Source organism: Ursus maritimus, unplaced genomic scaffold (assembly GCF_017311325.1).
Source record: "Ursus maritimus isolate PB19 unplaced genomic scaffold, ASM1731132v1 scaffold_12, whole genome shotgun sequence".
Classification (NCBI taxonomy): domain Eukaryota; kingdom Metazoa; phylum Chordata; class Mammalia; order Carnivora; family Ursidae; genus Ursus; species Ursus maritimus.
In genome coordinates this window covers 9249646-9267349 of record NW_024423564.1, presented here as the reverse complement: position 1 = coordinate 9267349, position 17704 = coordinate 9249646, and the positions used below count along the sequence as shown (strand labels likewise).

At 47.8% G+C, this 17704-nt stretch overlaps 1 protein-coding gene across 4 annotated transcripts in view; it reads right to left on the bottom strand.

The window, feature by feature from the left end:
- The window catches only part of TSPAN2 (tetraspanin 2), a 54365-nt gene extending 52016 nt beyond the window's left edge, over positions 1-2349 (bottom strand). For all 4 annotated transcript variants that reach the window (XR_005834044.1, XM_040626871.1, XM_040626872.1 and 1 more), the window contains exon 1: positions 2197-2349. Coding sequence is in view for 3 of the 4 variants with exons in the window: in XM_040626871.1 (XP_040482805.1) it covers positions 2197-2265 (69 nt within the window). In the remaining variant the exon portion in view is untranslated. The remainder of the gene's footprint in view (positions 1-2196) is intronic.
- Between the last annotated feature and the right edge of the window lie 15355 nt (positions 2350-17704).

The following is a 17704-nucleotide window of genomic DNA, read 5'->3' as shown; positions in this document are numbered from 1 at the left end:
TGGCTAACCCCAGTGGCTAACACATGGCAGACGCTCAAACGTCACTTTGTTCCTACTTCCCTTCTGTACTCTGCTTATGGCCAGAGTGTGATACTTGTCACTTGATTATCTACTTATTAACTTGTTGTTGTTCTCTGTGCCTTGGACTTGTTTCCTTAACAACATCAGCAGCTCAGAGGACAGCAGTTTAGATTTACAAATTACATACACTTATTTATATTTATATATTATAAATTATCTTTATAATACTTATTTAATCATTGTTTAACAGTGGTTCTCAAATGTGAGCAGGCATCAGAAGTCCCTGGAGGGCTTGCTAACATAGGTTACTGGGTCCCTCCCCCAGAGTTCCTGCTTCAGCAGGCCTAGAATGGAGCCGTGAGCGTGCATTTCTGACAAGTTCGCAGGAGATCCCGATGCTGCTTGTCCAGGAACTACCCTACGAGAACCACTGCTTACGAGTGTCCTGTGCCACAGTGCTTAGGCCATAGAGCCTGAGTCTGAGTCCCACCTCTGCCACACACTAGCTATGTGACCTTGGGCAAGTCAAGCGACGTGAGCCTCTGTTTCCTTATCCGTAAAAATGACGATAACAATATTATACACACGAGCATTGTGAGGATTAAGTGTAATAAGGAATGCAGTGTGCTTAGCGCTGTCCCTGACACACTGAAAACGTTCAATAAATGCTTCCTGTGATCCTTGGAAAGGCTGGCACAACATCAGGCACTAAATAAGCACTGAGCCCAGCCTGAGAAGTCCTTCTGAGGCTGATAGGAAACTTGTTTTGAATTTGTAAGCAGTGAGAGCGAAGGGTGTCACCGAAGCACGACATCTATAATTAACAGCTTTTACAATTAAGCCAGACTATTAAAAAGCACAACATAAAGGACCTTTAAAAATGTCCCTCCCTATAGTATGCTGAGTGTAAATGCCAGGTGTACAAAAACCATGTGTTTTTTTAAAATTCAGCGGCCGTCTTTGGGGTGCCTCCTTCCTACCGTCCCCTGCTGAAGGATGCTGAGCCTGGCAAGTTGTCTTCTGAGAGGTTAGAGTTGCTGGAGTTACCCAGGCATCTGGGCTAATGGGTTGGCAGACGCAAGCAGAGCCCATCATTCAATAATTCATTAGTTGCAGTCATGGGAAGACAAACTCCCTGGAGCGGATAGGACGATCGCCATCCTCCTCTCTCCTAGTGGTTTCAAAGGCCACTGCTGCTCCCACTAGCGTTGGGAACCTGTTCACCCAAAGCAAGGTTTATATTTTCCCCCAGGGTCTAACTGAGCGGTGATACTGACTGACGGTTTCTTGAGAAAGCCCAAGAGGAATGTGCAGACAAGATAATTTTTAGACGTTGTCTTACGGTCTTCCAGGCTCTGAGACAGGGTATCCAGGGATCTAGGGATGGTGTGGCCCTAATCTTGTCCCAATAATCGAGGAAACAAGGGGCATGGCCGTATCTCTCTGTGAACCACTAATCCGGGGAATGTTTGTTCAATGCAAAGTTGAATGAGATCATCTGTGGTATTTAGCAGAGGCTGTGGGGAGATGCTGTTGTCCTTTGGAAGCCCCTCTCTTCGGTCCATCCCCTTCACGGAAGAGCACCACCACCTCCTCCCGGCCAGGTACACTCCTCTGACATCCAGAATAAGGACGACACCTGCCCCCCCCCATACCATTTTCACTCCTACCCCAATTTCCTTAAACAAAACCATCACCGCCAGGTGGTGTCTCCACACACGCCGTTTGGGGCACCACCCCTGGCAGCCCCCGCACGGGCACAGGGGTTTCTCTCCCAGCGCCCTGGCCAGGCCCCGGCTGCGGCGGAAAGGCAGAGCGACAAGGGGTGAGTGCCCCGGAGGCAGGGGGGAGCCGACTCCTCAGGAGGTGAGGAGGGGCTGGTGTCCCCGCACCTGGAGTCACCAGCTGAGGCAGAGGTCCCTCAAAGGGAAGAGCCACAAGGTGTCCCCCCCTCCACCGTTTCTTGTTGCTCAATCTCTCCCTCTCTCGGCGCTCCCCCCTCCCTCCCTCCCGCTATCCCTCCCCTCCCTCTTTGTCTGCCTCTTCCTCACCCCCGCCTTTTTGAACACCCTGGAGCCCGGCGCGGACGCCGCAGCGGCCAGCTCCCTGGGGACCCCGGCCCCGCGCCCCCGCCCGGACCCTCCCCTGCCCGGCCTGCCCGGCTCCGGGTCTCACCCAGAAGAGCAGGTTGAAGCCGAGCAGCAGGTACTTGATGCACCGCAGGCCCCCGCGGAAGCGCCCCATGCTGCGGCCCCGGCGGCGGGATCCCGAGTCCCCAGGCCCGCGCTCTGAGCGCCGGGAGCGGCGGGAGCCGGCGGGGAGGGGGCGGAGCGCGAGAGGCCGTGGGCGGGGCCTTCGGGGGGCGGGGCGGCAGGGCGGGGCCCGGGCCGGGCGCCGGGCTGGAGCGGACCCCGGGGGACCCCAAGAGGCTGGCGTGGGGTGGGGGCGCAGAGGAGGCGGAGATCCGGCTGCCGGAAGGACGCGTCCCCTGCTCTGACCCCGTAACACGAGTCTGTCCCCCCCGATGCAGGGCTCAGCGGGCGCAGCGCCCTCGGTTCTTCTGCGGGCATCTGCGCGGAAGGAGCGTCCGCTGGGGACCCGAGACCCATTTAATCAGCGCCCTGAGCAGAGCCTCATTTAAGGCCTGCGGTGGCGGTAGAGAATGAGGACGCGGCCCCGGTGGCTATGGAAACCTAGGAAGGTGGCCTCGGGTAAAAGAGCAAAGTAGGACCCGGGGCCGCCCTGAAGCTGGCAGTACCCGTCGCGGGGCACGCGGCCGGGGGTTGTGGTCCCCCGGCGCCGGGCGAGCGCACAGGCCGCGGGGCCCCTTCTAGGGGGCCCTCCATCGGTCCCTCCCGCGCTCCTCTGAGAACTCTTACCTTAATAGGCAAGAACTGGCAGAAGGCGCGGGATGCGGCTGCCCTTCGCCCTGATGGCTGCTCCCCACTCTACTCCGCCTACCCAGGGGAGGGGAGTCACTCAGACCCCTGGGGTCCCCCTGGATTCGACTGATGGGAGGGCTTGGAAAGGAATTCAGATCCTCGGGGATTATTGTGATGTGGAGATGGGAGAAAAGGGGGCGGGTTTTGTTATGCTCTGTTTTATTAAGTTAGGCTGCTGGCTGGGAAACCAGGCTCCCGCTCCCATTGACTGAGTCTGCAGTATGTGGTGCCAGACGGCGTGGGGGCGACAAGAAAGTGTAAAATCCAGGGATCCTATGCATCAATTCAGCAAAACTTTAAGTGCTTGTTATAGGCCAGGCATAGTAGCAAGCCCCCGGGGACTCAACAGTGAGGAGACAGCCAGGCCTGGTAGCATCATCTCGTGGTAGAGAGCGAGCGAGCTGTGAGCACATAAATAGAGCAGGGTGAAGAGGTTGGGCAAGGCGCTGGCCAGCACAGCCTGACCTCACCTCATTAGACAGGGAAGACTTTACCGAGGAGAGTGGGCCTCACCTGGTCTCCAAGAATGATTGTGAGCAGAGGAGGAGCAGTCCAGACAGATGGGACGGCATGTGCAAAAGCTCGGGGCTGGGGAGACCGAAGACCCCTGGAACCAGGAGAAATGTAGTTAGCTCAAGTGGAGCAGACAGGGGTTTAGTCTGGGGGGCTGCTGGGCATAGCTTTCAGCTGACAAAGGTGCAAAACGACCCTTGGGCCTCAGTTTCCTCACCTGCAACATGGTGATCATAGTACCTACTTCATAGAGTTGTGAAGATTAAGGAGTTACTATTTGTGGAGTGCCTAGAATGGTGCCTGGCACAGCATAAGTACTCTATAAAGCTTAGCTATTATCATGTTGCACTCTATCAATCAACCAGTTTCTACCATGTTGCCATCTTTGCCTCCATCTGTGTCTTTAGACATTTGTTTGAATATCTAATGAATTTTATTTATGAAAATGAGTAGAAGACAGAAAAATGAAAGTGCTGACTCTGGTGATAAGAATAAGTCTTAAATAGTGCAATAGAGAACAAGATGGAAGTCATTAGGTATGCAGAAGGAGGCAAATAGCTTCAATCGAACACTGTTCTAGATCTGTCATCTCTATTCTACTATAAAGGAAAAGAACTAAAATGTAGCGTCTGATACATAGTGGGCATTCAGTACATATCTGAACCGAATGAATAGCAATGATATTATACTTTAAATATATTGTTGACTTTCATGTCTCCAAGACACAATGGATTTAGAGATGATATATTCTGTAGTCTCTGGGAACAGAACCCCTATTACAGCATGTAAATCTATTGTTCTTTCATACTATGGTTTAGCACAAACGTATTGAAGACAGACGGCTGCCTGCTTAGCACAACAGGTTTGGAATTTGAATATCGACTTCCCCAGCTCCTCCTTCTAGGAAGTTGTGTCTTGGGGGAGCTGATCCTTGACAGGACTGGGGCACTCTAACTGCACGCATTTTCAAGAGCACGTTATTAGGGAAACTGGGGGACTACATTACATGATATACTAGGAAAGTTAGCCTTTAAACTAGGTGTTATGCAAAGCCACAGACAAGGTCTAGGCAGGGGATAAGATGGTTAGAGGTCTGTTTTTCAAATGGTCAAGCTGGGGCCGCATGGAGCATGGTTTGAAGTCAAGACTTGAGACTAAGAGACTGTTAGAGCAGTTCAGGGAAGAAGTGAGAACCTGAACCAAGACGGGGGCAGCAGGTATGGGAAGGAGGCTCAGATGTGAGAGAGATTCAAAGACTGAGAAAAGATCAAGATGGTAGATATGAGCAGTAGAGGGGAAAGAGAGCTAAGGATGACTCCTGGGACTCCTTACTTGGGTAGCTAGCCAGGTCTTGGAACTGTGAACACAGACGGGGAGTATAGGAGGTGGAGAGGGTTTGGGGAGAATGTCACAGATACTGTAGGCAGGCTCACCCATCACCCAATCCTACATCGAATTTAGAGGATAGGGAAGTTAAGTACTTGCCTCCTCGTTTCCTTTGCAGCTAGGGTTACAGTTCTGATTAATGGCATTTGTGGGGAAGTCCACTGGGAATCTTCTGGAAAATCTGAAGTTGTATTGATAAAAGTTCAGTTGTCACTGGCATTGCTCCCTTCCCCCTTTTCCTATCTTGAACTCAGACATGATGCCTAGAGCAGCAGAACACTTTATGACTATGAGGGAAGGCCAAGGGAATGGCAGACCCACCAGCCAGGAGATCGTTGAGGCTGTTGAACCAACACCAACAGCCACCTTCCTCCAGATCTCTTGTTATGTAAGAAAAATTGCCCTCGTTTTGTTTGTTCTATTCTGTTACTTGTAGCTGATGGTATTTCTAACTGACACAGGAAGACAATAAATTCATATTTGGATCTGTTGAGTTTTAGATCTGATGGGAAATCCAGATGGAGCGGTCCAGGAGACAGATGGAAAGATGATTGTGATTCTGGAGAGAGGTTTGGGCTGTAAGTTTAGGTTAGAGATTCATTAGCAAATGGTGATAATAGAAACCAACGGTCTTCAAACTTTCGCCCACACAACTCTTAAAGAATTACGAAAAAATATATTCTTGTTTGTATACTTCCCCAATTTTTTTTGTGAGTATTTTCAAACATACAGAAAAGTTGAAGTAATTGAGCAGTGAACAACATATACACACCACCTAAATTCTACTACAAACATTTTGCTTTAGTAACATCTGTCCATTTGTCAATCTATCTTATTTTTTATACATTTCCAAATAAATTTTTGACACCAATACATTTCACCCCTAAATTCTTCGGCATGCGTAACATGAACTACAGTTCATATATTTGTTTATATTTCTCTTTTTTTCTTGAGATAAAATTTACCTCAATGAAATGTACAAATCTTAAATATACCATTTGATGATTTTTGACGGATGATTTTGCCTTTCTAACCCCAAACTCTGTTAAGGTATAGAACATTACTATCACCCCAGAAAGTTCCCTTGAGCCCATTTAGAGTCAGTCTACACCCCCATCCCTCCTAGAAGCAGCCACCGTTCTGATTTTTTTCATGATAGATTAATTTTCCCTGTTCTGTAACATCATATAAATGGAATTATGCAGTATTTGCCCTCATGTATTTTTCAATTGACATATAAAATTCTTTAACTTTTAGGTTCGCAAAAGATGTTGTTTCTAATGTGTTTTAAATATTGACATTAAAAAAAAGTCACATCCCTCATTTTAATGCACTTGGGAGAAACTTGGTGCCAGTGTGATCGGCTACCTACTATCATCCATTTCTTTTTATGTATCAGGCTTAATGCTTGAAATGACAACAGGAAATTTTTGATCAAAGCTTGTAGATGCCGATCTCTCAATTTTTAAATATTTCTCACTGATGAGAGACTTAACTCCAAATAATTTTTTATTGAGGTGTAATGGATGTACAACAGTATATTAGTTTCAGGTGTACAACATAATGATTCGATATTTGTATGTATTCATTATCCATTTAAAAAAATGTATAAATAAACTCCTCTTAACAGATCAAAAGTTTGAAAGCTTTCCTTTTTCTCCCTGAACTTGTATTTCCATTCCATCTTTTCCATGAAATGTAATCCTAAAGTAATTTTTATGCTTGAAACATTTTTCTTGAATCTCCTTCCACACTTGTCTGAACAAATCTTATTATATGTTTATTAAAAGAAATTTTGCTTCTTAAGACCCTAACGCTCTAAGTGTTAATTAATTTATTCTAGCTTGAGCTGTCATTAAAACTATTCTTAGTACACAATTGATTACTGATTAAAATAACAATATAGTTTAAATATGTAATTAGTAAACATAAAAGTAAAATATTACTGGAGCTGTGTCTCTTAATGAGATTGGTGGGGCTGGGATTTTTTTCTACTACTTCATGTATCCATGGATGGATATTCCTTATTGCTAGAACGACACAGGGCTCAGCATAAGTTCTCTTAATATTTCTCATTGCTTTGATATTAATGCTGAGAAACGTTGTTTAGATCAGTGAGTGGATGAGGATGGAAGAAGTTGTTATAGCAATGCCAGCCAGTTCTTTAAACCCCTTCGGAATTATAAACCCCAATTCACATACAGATGTCTCATCAAACACTATCATCAAATGATCGATAAGCTGACAACTCCATTTGGTCTTTCTTCAGTTTTATTGAAAGCAGAGCCGGAGCCCTCCTAACTCACAAGAGCATTTATTACCCATATTATAGTCATTCACTGTATTACAGTCATTGTAGGTAGTCTCAGAGTCTACGGCAATTTTTTTTTGGTTGAAGTATAGTTGACACACAATATGACATTGCTTTCAGGTGTACAGCGTAGTGACTTGACAAGTCCATCCGCGTACTCTGTGCTCAGCCGCGAGGGTAGCTGCCATCTGTCCCCACACAACGCCGGCACAGTACCGTCGGCTCTATTCCTTATGCTGTGCCTTTCATGCCCGTGACTTACTCCCTCCATGACTGGAAGTCTGTACCTCCCACTCCCCCTCACCCATTTTGCCCATCCCCCACCACCTCCCGCCTGGCAACCACCAGACTCTTTTCTCTGACAGCTGTTTTTTAAGTTGCTGGCCCAGAGATTTTTCCGTAAACTCTGAAGAGATGTGCCCTTCTCAGATTTAGGATGCGTGAGAAGGAGCTTGTGACGGAAGACGGGCTTGATCCCACGCATATTCTCAAAGCAGATTGACTCTAGGAAGGAATACGCATGGCGATTGAGGGATCTGGAAATGGATTCTCTGAAACTATTCATACTGGAGTTCTTAAACTGCTGGGTTATGCATGTCCCAGAGGTGAGACGGCTGCTCCAAGCCATGAGAGTGGATGATGTGGCCAGGGCGGATGTGAAGTGTTGAGAGTGGAAACTTTAAAACAACTACATTTTACGAAGTGGGCAGAGGAGACATAACACTCAAAGGAGACTGGCTGGGGATGACAGGAGATGTAAGAGCAAAATCAGAAGAAAGTGAGGTCATAGAGGTGGGGGGGAGAGGAAGAAGTTTCCGAATGGGAGGAATAGCCACGATGTGTGAACCTCAGCAGGACCAGGTAAGATAAGAGTTGACTGGATTTGGTGCTCTGGTCCCTCAGGACTCTGGGGTAAGGGCTACATCAGACAAGTGGGGTTGGGGGTGGAAGCTGGGCTGCAGTTTAGGGGTGAATGGACAGTGGGGGAGTCACTGTAGCCGCTCTTCGGGAAGCCCAGCTATAGGAGTGGTAGAACAAGTCGGGACGGGGGAAGCAGATTTTCTATTCTTTCCTTCCTTTCTCAATGGAAAGATTTGGACATGTTTTTAGTGCTTTGGGAAGGTGCCTGTGGAGAAAGACAGGTTGAAGGAGAAGCAAGAGCAGAGCCTCGGGGAGAAATAGAAAGGTGTGGAGAGACGGAGACTGATGGAAATTTACATTTGGAAACAGGAGAAAACAGACAAGGACGGTGTTGTAGGAAAAGCCGACTTTCTAGATTGCCTAATCTCAACCCTTGAGCTCTCTGCCACCTGATTTTGCTGCCTGTGGAACTTTCTGCCTGTTGATCTTAGTATCTTGTTTCCTTGTGAATTGTGTGATTTCTTTCTCTTTTCTTACGGTAAGTGGCTCATTTTCCTTGGAAGATTGTGGAAATGTTTGTGTCTTGAGTTGAGGTTTTGTTTCTCCGGAGAGGATTTACTTGGACTTTTGCAGATCAGTCACCTCAAGTACGGCCACAGCGTGCTACTTCAGACTGCAAACCCATTTCAAGGCTGGCTTTACAAGTTCCCAGGAGAGGTTCCCCCTGAGGCCCCCCCAGACCTCAAGATCATACCATCCATTTCCTTGTTGCCCCTTTCGTGTGCTGGGTTTATTTCCTCACTCTGCCTACCTTGAGAGCATAGCCCTTGGGCAGGGACGCCAGGTTTGAGTAGGGGTTCCTAACAGACTCTTGACCTTAGTGGGATTTCACACTTTACTTCATGAACTGTACCACTTAGCAGCTGTTGAAACGGGAACTTGGGGCCGGAGGCGGCCTCGGAGCCTTTACTTCCCAGGATTCTTGCTTTCACTTCATTTTGGCCTTTGTAGATTCTTTTTCTTTTGTGCTAGCTAAGCAACGTGTTTTTAAAAAGATGCTGGTGTATTTTATCCAGTGTTTTAGTTTCAATGGAGAAAGTAGTTTGGGATATCAAGTCTGCTCTACCGCTGGTGTTTCTGCTATCATAACCTTTTTTTTTTTTAAGATTTTATTTATTTGAGATAGAGAGAGAGCATGAGCAGAGGAAAGAAGCAGAGGGAGAAGCAGACTCCCCACTGAGCAGGGAGCCCAACGTAGGGCTCAATCCCAGGACCCCGGGATCATGACCTGAGCTGAAGGCAGATGCTTGACCGACTCAGCCACCCACGTGCCCATAACTTCGGTTTTGATAAGCAGGATGTGAACAGTTTTTGACTCCTGGGTTTGCAATGCATGAATACTGTTGCTATGCCATTGTTGCTGGAAAATAGTCTGTGAGCTCAGCGTTTGTAAACCAGCCATTTCTTGGATGCCCAGAGAGAGAGGGAAGGCAAGGGCCTTGGTTTCCTGATTACGGCCCAAGCCCTTGGTCACAGGTCCCTGGAATTTCCTCTTTCAATGTAGCGTGCAGGCAACAGTAGCTCCCTTTCATCCTTATTTCGCTTCTGTGTTTGCTGGTGAGGGGAAGGAACACACACCTGCTTGTGCAGACATGTGTGAAGCAAGAGAAGGCACCAGGAAACAGGAGAGGGAACAAACGCAAAGGATAATTGATCGCTTCCATAGGGCCCTATGGGAATAACCTACTCACTTTTGTTTTCACTTTTACAGGGGGTCGGGAAGGGAGAGAACATAACCCATTCAAGGCCCAAGTCTGAATATTTATCATATCTCATAGATGATCCTATCTCACAGATTTTCATCACCTGGATTGGGAAAAACTTCAAAAAATTACAGAACAATAAACTGGTTTAATTTTGTGTGACTTTTCTTATTGTTTCTAAGTTTTGACAGAGGCCCCCAAAACTGAGAGCAAGATCTTAAGGACCTTTATATTCTAAAGCAAGGTGTATGATTGTCTGTATTAGTAGGGTTCTCTAGAGAAACAGAACCAAAGCAATGTATGTGAATATATATGATAAGGGATTGGCTCACATGATCAGGGAGGTTGAGAAGTCCTAAGATCTGTAGTCTGCAGATGCAGTGTCAATGGCATACTTCTAGTCCAAAAGCGGGCAGGCTTAAGATTGAAACAGAGGGTTAAGCATCTGCCTTCAGCTCAGGTCATGATCTTAGGGTCCTGGGATCGAGTCCCACGTCAAGCTCCCTGCTCAGTGAGGAGCCTGCTTCTCCCTCTCCCTCTGCTCCTCCCCCCTCTCTTGCTCTCTCTCTCTCTCAAATAAATAAATAAAATAAAATAAAAAAGATTGAAACAGAGCTGATTTTTCAGTTGAAATCTGGAGGCAGAAAAAGACCAATATCTCAGCTTATGGCATTCAGGTGGGAGGAGGTCTCTCTTACTCAACCCTTTTGTTCTATTCAGATCTTCAACTGCTTGGATGAGGCCCACCCACATTGGGGGGTAATCTGGTTTACTCACTTTACCAACTCAACTGTGAATCTTGTCCGGAAGCACCCTCACGGACACGCTCAGAATGATGTTTGCCCAAATATCTAGGCACGCTGTCCCTGGTCCAGTTGACATAAAAATAACCATCCTTCTGTCTGTGCAGGACTCACAAAGGGACTAAATGAAACCTAGTCTGCTAGCTAAGGGCATCCCTTATCACTTTGGCTTTATGGAAGAAGGAGAAAAATACATCGACAAACTGGAGAGAGAGGGGTGAGGGGAGAGTGAGGGGAGAGGGAAGAGAATGCTTTCCCCTGCAACTCAAGCCAAATCACGAAGGACCCTGTCTCTTTATGTCTACTAAGTTACCGAAACTTTATTTTGTGAGGAGCAGGAGAATGATATGAGCAGATTTGTGTTTTGCCAAAAAGAACACTGGACAGCGAGGAGATTGCTTTGATTCAGCAAGTGTTAACTGAGCAAGACCTTATGCAAAGTAACAAGATGTGACCTCTGGTCTCAGCAAGCCTCCGGATATTCTGAAAGAAAAGGTGTCTACCAAAACCTTGTACTTCGAAGAGGCCAGCCGAGAATCCTAAGTGAGAAGTTCCAGTGTAGTGATTGCTCAGGGAGACAAGATTCCTTCCAGCTGAGTGACTCCGGGAAACTTCAGGAAGGGGTGGCAGCGGAGGGTTTGAATAATTAGTGTGATTTGAGAGGCAGAGCTGGGACGAACATTGGAGCGAGTGGTGTGTGTGGGGGAACGGCAAATCGTCCGCTTTGGCTGGAGTGCAGGGTGTATGAATGAAGGGCACTCGGTGGGAGCCGGGGACAGTGTGGTGCCACTAGACGACGTATGAGATGGTTTTTGGTGGCATACGATGGACACTTTGGAGTTTATCAGTTAGGCATTTATATTAATGTACACTGGAAATATTTAAACGGTAATGATAATATTGCTTACAATTAGGGAAAGGAAAGAAAATGAGGCAATTGAATCAGTATTCACGAAGTAATACTTTGGATGGTGCACAGATATGACAAAAATCATCAAGGAAAAATTCAGGGAAAGTGGGCTAAGTTTAGAATGATTTAGGAGGGTAAGCACACTAGTGTTCAGGGTGGTGCTTGGGTAGAAAGATCAATCTGGGAGCTGGTATAAAGTGGAGTAAAGTGGAAAAAGTGATCTAGGCTGGAGAGACCAGTAAGGAAACTATTGTAACGTGTTAGTAGTAAGAGTTTCCTCTTTAAGGAGCACGCGCTACTTTTCCTTCACACGTTCCTATATTCAAGGTCTTATTGTGCATTCATCAACTTGCTTCACGTGGAAGCAACATGTGCCGTGGGAAGTGGCCGCAATTTTCCGCACTGCCTTTCTGCAAATAGACATCTCTTGGTTTTGGCAGTGGTGTTTTGAAGATTTGACACATTACACGTCAGTTTCATCTCTGAGCTCTTTCCTTAGAATCAATGCCACTCTTTCTGCACCAAAAAGTTTTCATCTCATTGCAATGAAAGAAGTCTTCCGTGAAAAGTGTGTGTGTGGGGGGGGGGGGGGGAGCAATAAGAGCTTCTGAAACTGTCAGGCTGATGCCTTGGAATTGCACAAAAACCCTTGAGCTCTATTCCAGCGAAACAAAATAGCACAGAGGCAAGCAAAGGCTTTCCGTCCCACCCTAATGTCCAAGCCTGTGCCCTTTTTATCTGTAGTTCTTTTGCAATGTCTACGTTGTTTGAAGCGTTGTGGATTTCTTAAGATCCTGCAACCCACAATGAAATGTTCTTCCTGTGAGAAATTAAGCATTGAATTAGCGTACAGTGAGGGAAGTTGCCTGTCCAGGAAGGAAACCATGGTGCTCTTCTAACGTGATAGACCTTCAGGAGCAAGAGAAGTGGCTCTGGCCTGTCTCTGGGTGCTTCCTGCTTAGAGTCTGTCAGCTTGTTTTCCTGGCTTTTTGTTCTGACATCCGGAATATCATGGATGGGTAATGCTTACCCCTTCCTTCAACCTTCCAAAGCAGGGGGACACTTCAGAGTCAGCCTTCTTCCTTAGATGGACATGTTTATACATAATTATTGGTGGAATAAATAAATTCCTTTTCAGTTTCCTCTGCCACCCCTCCATCGCTTGGCGGCTGATTTATTTAGTGGTTGGTTACCTTATCTGTCTGAATGCTACGGATGAGTCAGAGAATGAGGCCTGGGGAGGGTTGTGTGGCATGTGACCTGATATGAGGTGCCATCTGGTACCTCTTTTTTCTACTTCCTGTCTCCCAAACCTCCCCTATGGCCCACGCCTTGACATGGTGTTGCCTGACTTTGTTTCTTAGGCAAAATCACAGGTAAATTCACTTTGTCCTTAATGATCCTCTAGCCTTTTTCCAGAGTCTGTTTTAAATGCCTGATTTTTTTTTTTTTTTTTTTTTGGTCCAGAATCCCTTCCCGCTTCTTTGGGAACATCTCCCCAATTTCTCAACTGTTTCCCTTTGGGGGAACCCTCCTCCCCTTGGAAGCTGTCTAACTGAGAGTCTGCCAGTGCAGGTGTGTCGTCTTGTGGCCAAGAGTGAGCATGTGACCCAAACCGAGCTGTCAGAGTCTGTCTCTGGGGAATTGGAGTCCAAGAGACGCGCACAAGGACTGGAACGTGGTCAGGCAGCTTCTTGGGGACGATGGTGACTGTCTATAATCCCCACTTCTGGGATCTGTGGCATTTCCTTTGTTCCTGTCATTCTCAAGACCCCGTTGTTTAGCCTTTCCTTTGATGCCACAACATCTGCTTCCAGTAAATTAGCTTTTCTGAAGTAAGCCAGACTCTGTTGCTGTTGTTTATGATCAAAGAACCTCGAAAAGGCCACCCTCTGCTCTCTTTTCTCTGTCTCTTGTAGCCCCCCACTGCTAACAGCTTTGGCAGCTTCCCATTTCTTTTAGAGCAAGACCCAGCTCCCAGAGCAGCCTGCAGGTCCAGGCCACATGGGCCCCGGGGGCCTCCCTGCCCCAGCTCCTGGGTGATCAGTCTGTCTTCGACCTCCCTGGCCTTCTCTCCTTCACCGTGTGTTCCACACACTGGGGATGCAGCCGTGCTGCCTTCTGCCTGCGGCGCTCTCGGAGTTGGCCTTTTCATGCCCTTCCCAACCCTTGCCCGGGTTTGTCGGCTAGGGGCTCTCTTAACACATCTGGTACTTTCTCATCATAACATGTATTTTGTAATCATATATCTGCATGTGGCTTATTTGATCACTGTGTGTCTCCTTCACTAGACCATAAGCTCCATGAGGATAGGAACTGTGTTTTTGCTCCTGACTGTGTCTAACATAACACCTGCTAGAGGTTAAGAGTCCAAAACATTTTTGCTGAATGAATACAGAAAAAACGTGCCAGACCACCTGAGATATGAACTCGCCCCCAGTCTCCATCTTATTAGGGTTCCTGGGCTTCGTCTGTTCTCTTTAGGGCTCTGGTCTGCACTGGGCAATGGTGGCTGGAGTTCTAATCAAACCCGTGAACACAGTCGTGGCTGGCAAGCTTTCCCAGTGGCTGGGAAGCTTTCCCACAGCTCTCCTCTCTTTGACCTTCTCTCATACGCCTGCTTAATGTTCACCGTGTAGCACCTGATTATATTCTCCCACAGAGGCTCATTTCATGGATTATTAGATCTTTTTTTTTTTTTAAAAGATTTTATTTATTTATTTGACAGAGATAGAGACAGCCAGCGAGAGAGGGAACACAAGCAGGGGGAGTGGGAGAGGAAGAAGCAGGCTCATAGCGGAGGAGCCTGATGTGGGGCTCGATCCCGTAACGCCGGGATCACGCCCTGAGCCAAAGGCAGACGCTTAACCGCTGTGCCACCCAGGCGCCCCATGGATTATTAGATCTTTAAAGGCAGCAACCAGGGGTGTGAAGACTTATTCTTACTCTGGTTTTGTGCCTGACTAGCTAATTCAGTTAATCGCCCTGAAGCTTAGTTTCCTCATCTTTAAAATGGGGGTAATATTTTTTCTACTGTTTCATACCTGGTGGTGATGAGAACATGAAGAGCTAGTGTCAAAACACTTGGGGAAATTGCTAAGTGTATATAAAATGTGAGAAATATTTATCATCGCCTTATATCTTTCTGATATCCATTATAACATTTAGTCTTTTCTAGGTGCTCTCCAAATGCTGTAATGCCTTAATCCACCTGCCCTTCCTTCATCTTGTAAGTGAGAGAAGATATACTGCTAGTTACCACCGAATGCCCACCGAGAGCCAGGCATGCAGGTTGCTGAAGGCTTCCCATATGGGATCTCATTTCATGCGACCGAGACTGTGAGAGGGACATGAGTTTTCCTCCTTTGAGGAGAAAACTGAAGCTAGGAGAGGTTAGGCAACTTATTCAAGATCACACAACTTGCAAAATGGGGAGCTGGAATTCAAATCCGGACCCACGGACTCCAAGTCCAGTGCTCTGCAGCAGGACCCACCGTGCCTCCCCCTGCAAATCCCTTAGGTGGCTGACCGCAGGTCAGACGCTGGTAAGTGCCCACTGTGCTCTGGGCACTGTGGGTCGCTGACTGCCAGACCTCTGCTCGTTTAAAGTCACACCATCATCATCATTTCACAAATGAGGAAACCGAAGCTGAGGGAGGGAACTTGGACATCTGCTTCTGGGTGAGATATGGAGTTGCAACAGGCCACCACAACTGTTGCAGTAAGGCGGTACCTAGAGGAACACTGGATACATTGTTCAAAGCATATTTGGAAAGACAATGGAGAGCCTGGGAGGCAATGAGTAGGAAGCAACTAAACTAGCGAAGGAAGAGCCTTTCCTAGGCCAGCAGATCCCTGCTCATTTTCTTCCCTGGGGGCATCTGCCGGGAGGGACACAGGTGCACACTTGGTCTGAGTGAGCAGAGATTCCACGGAGGGAAAGAGAAACCAGAGGATGCGGCCATCTGGAGGGGCTGGTAGGCCAGAGAAACCAGAGGGGCCCTGAAGGCAAGGCTGGTCTCCACGGAGCATTTGCTGAGCTGTCGAGGAGCTGATAAGAAGGCTCAATAAGCCGGAATCTAGCTCTCTCTAAATCTGGGCCTGCTGCACAGGCCACCTTTGTTTTGATTTTCCTTCCTGGGGTTCATAAGGATCATCCCCCCTTCTTCTCTTTGGTATCTGTATTCCTCTGCATGGATGGGGGTCTACATTTTCTGTGGCAAGTAGTTTTTTGCAGGCATTGGCGCCCCCTGCTGGCAGAGATCAGTGTTGTAAGTACTTGGAACCTGCTCGTAGCAACTTCTGTCCTGATCCTGTTCTCCCAAGAACTGGGGGTTTAACCCCGATGCTCAATTCCAAAGCCTGAGATTTTGTCTCACTGGTCTCCTCTACCCCCGAGTGTTAACTGTCTGATTGGTAGACGCCTGCGGCTGTCAGATCCTCATCTATAAAATAGTGTTGATGGTGCCCATTTCACAGGTTGTGCATTCCACGAGGCAGGGTATAAAGTTCTTAACATTGCCCGGTATACAGTTAGTGACTGGTAAATAGTAATAACAGTAGTGATCAAATTGTGATCCTTTTCAAAGCTCCTCAGCCCTGGGTGGGACTCTCAGTGGCGAGGAGAGCCTCCTTGACTCCGGGATGTTCTGCGGCATTGAGACGTTCTCAGCCCTCTTCACCCTCCTCACAGGAGTGCACCAGGAGCCATGAGCTTGGTGCCCAAAACCAAAGGTTTCCTGCCTAACCTCTCCTATTCTTCATTTTGAAAGCACGCACTGTCCCTTGGGCACCCATCTGCGTTCCCCCAGATCTTGGCTTGCCTTCCCCCAGGGCCCACCCGTGATCTTCTCCCTCCTGGTGTGCTTGGCCTCAGTTCTGGCTTGAGAGGACACAGCTGGCTGCCAAGGCCCGGACTTCTCTCTCTGGGTCTCAAGCTGCCTACCGCACAGGGATGTACCCGGCAGCGACCTGCGGTGATGGGGCGAGTCCGAGGCGTCCCCTGGCTGCCCACAGACCCACAGCATTACGACCCCGTGCCTTTTGAATTTTCATTTGCTCGTGTGTTGCCACATACTAGACTGAGGTTTGGGCCTTGTGATTTTGTTCTCTTCTAGGGTTACCAGATAACACATGAGATGTCTGGTTAAATTTAAATTTCGAATAGGCAAGGAATCTTTTTTTTTTTTTTTTCGTTTAAGTATGGCCTATATAATACATACCAAAAAAAGATCCCTTATTTATCTGAAATGGAAGTTTAACTGGATGCCCTGTATCTTTATTTGCTAAATCTGGCAACTCTGTGCTCATTGGCCCCATCAGGGGCCTCTAGGGGCTTGGGAACTTTCTGGAGGAGGCTCCCCTCCTGACAGCAGGGGCTTCGCCTCCACCTTTCAGATTAGGAGACTTGTCACCCATGATGTCTTCTTTGGACTGGGAGATCCTTGAAGATAGGACACGTACCCCCGTCTCCCACTCCCACCCTTCAGATGCTCCGGGTAAGCCCCACTGTGTGTGCAGAGTCTCGAGCTGGGGCTCCAGGGCTTGGCTCATTGTGAACAATCTGGGTGTGGGGCTCCCTTTCTTACAGAGTTACTCGGGGTAGCTAAACCCACACATGTCCTGCCTGCTCGAGGGACCCCATTTCCTGAAATGGCCGTGGACTGGTGAGCAGCAGGGAAACCTGGAGGGGAAATGCCCCCTCTCACAGGTCTCGTGATGTCTGTGGGGCCGGCAGATCGGCTCTGAGCTGAGGGAGATCCCTGTGGGTGCCTCGTGGCATTTTGTAGGGCACAGAGGTCCCCTTTATACTTTTCTGTGGCAGGTGGTAGAGGATAAAGACCAGGCTGGGACTTCATTCTCTGCCCGATGGCCTTTCAATTTTTTGGGTTGTGTTTCATTTCAAAACTTCTTTAGACAGATGAGAGGAACTAGCTCGAGCGGGATCTGGTTTTGTGGCTCTCAGTGCGGGGCTCAGCATAAGGCCACCTCTTCGGGGTGCTGGGGCAGGTGGGGTAGAGGATGAGCTGAGACAGGAGGTTTACCCAAGGCCCAAGCTCTGCCAGCAGTGACTGCTTACCGTTTCCCTTCTCGGCAGAGATGACAGAAAGTGTCAAAGCCAAAAATTCCCTGGAGGCTAAGTCTGAACACTTCAAATAAGATTGAGTGACTCCTCGGTCGTGGGCAGCTCAGGA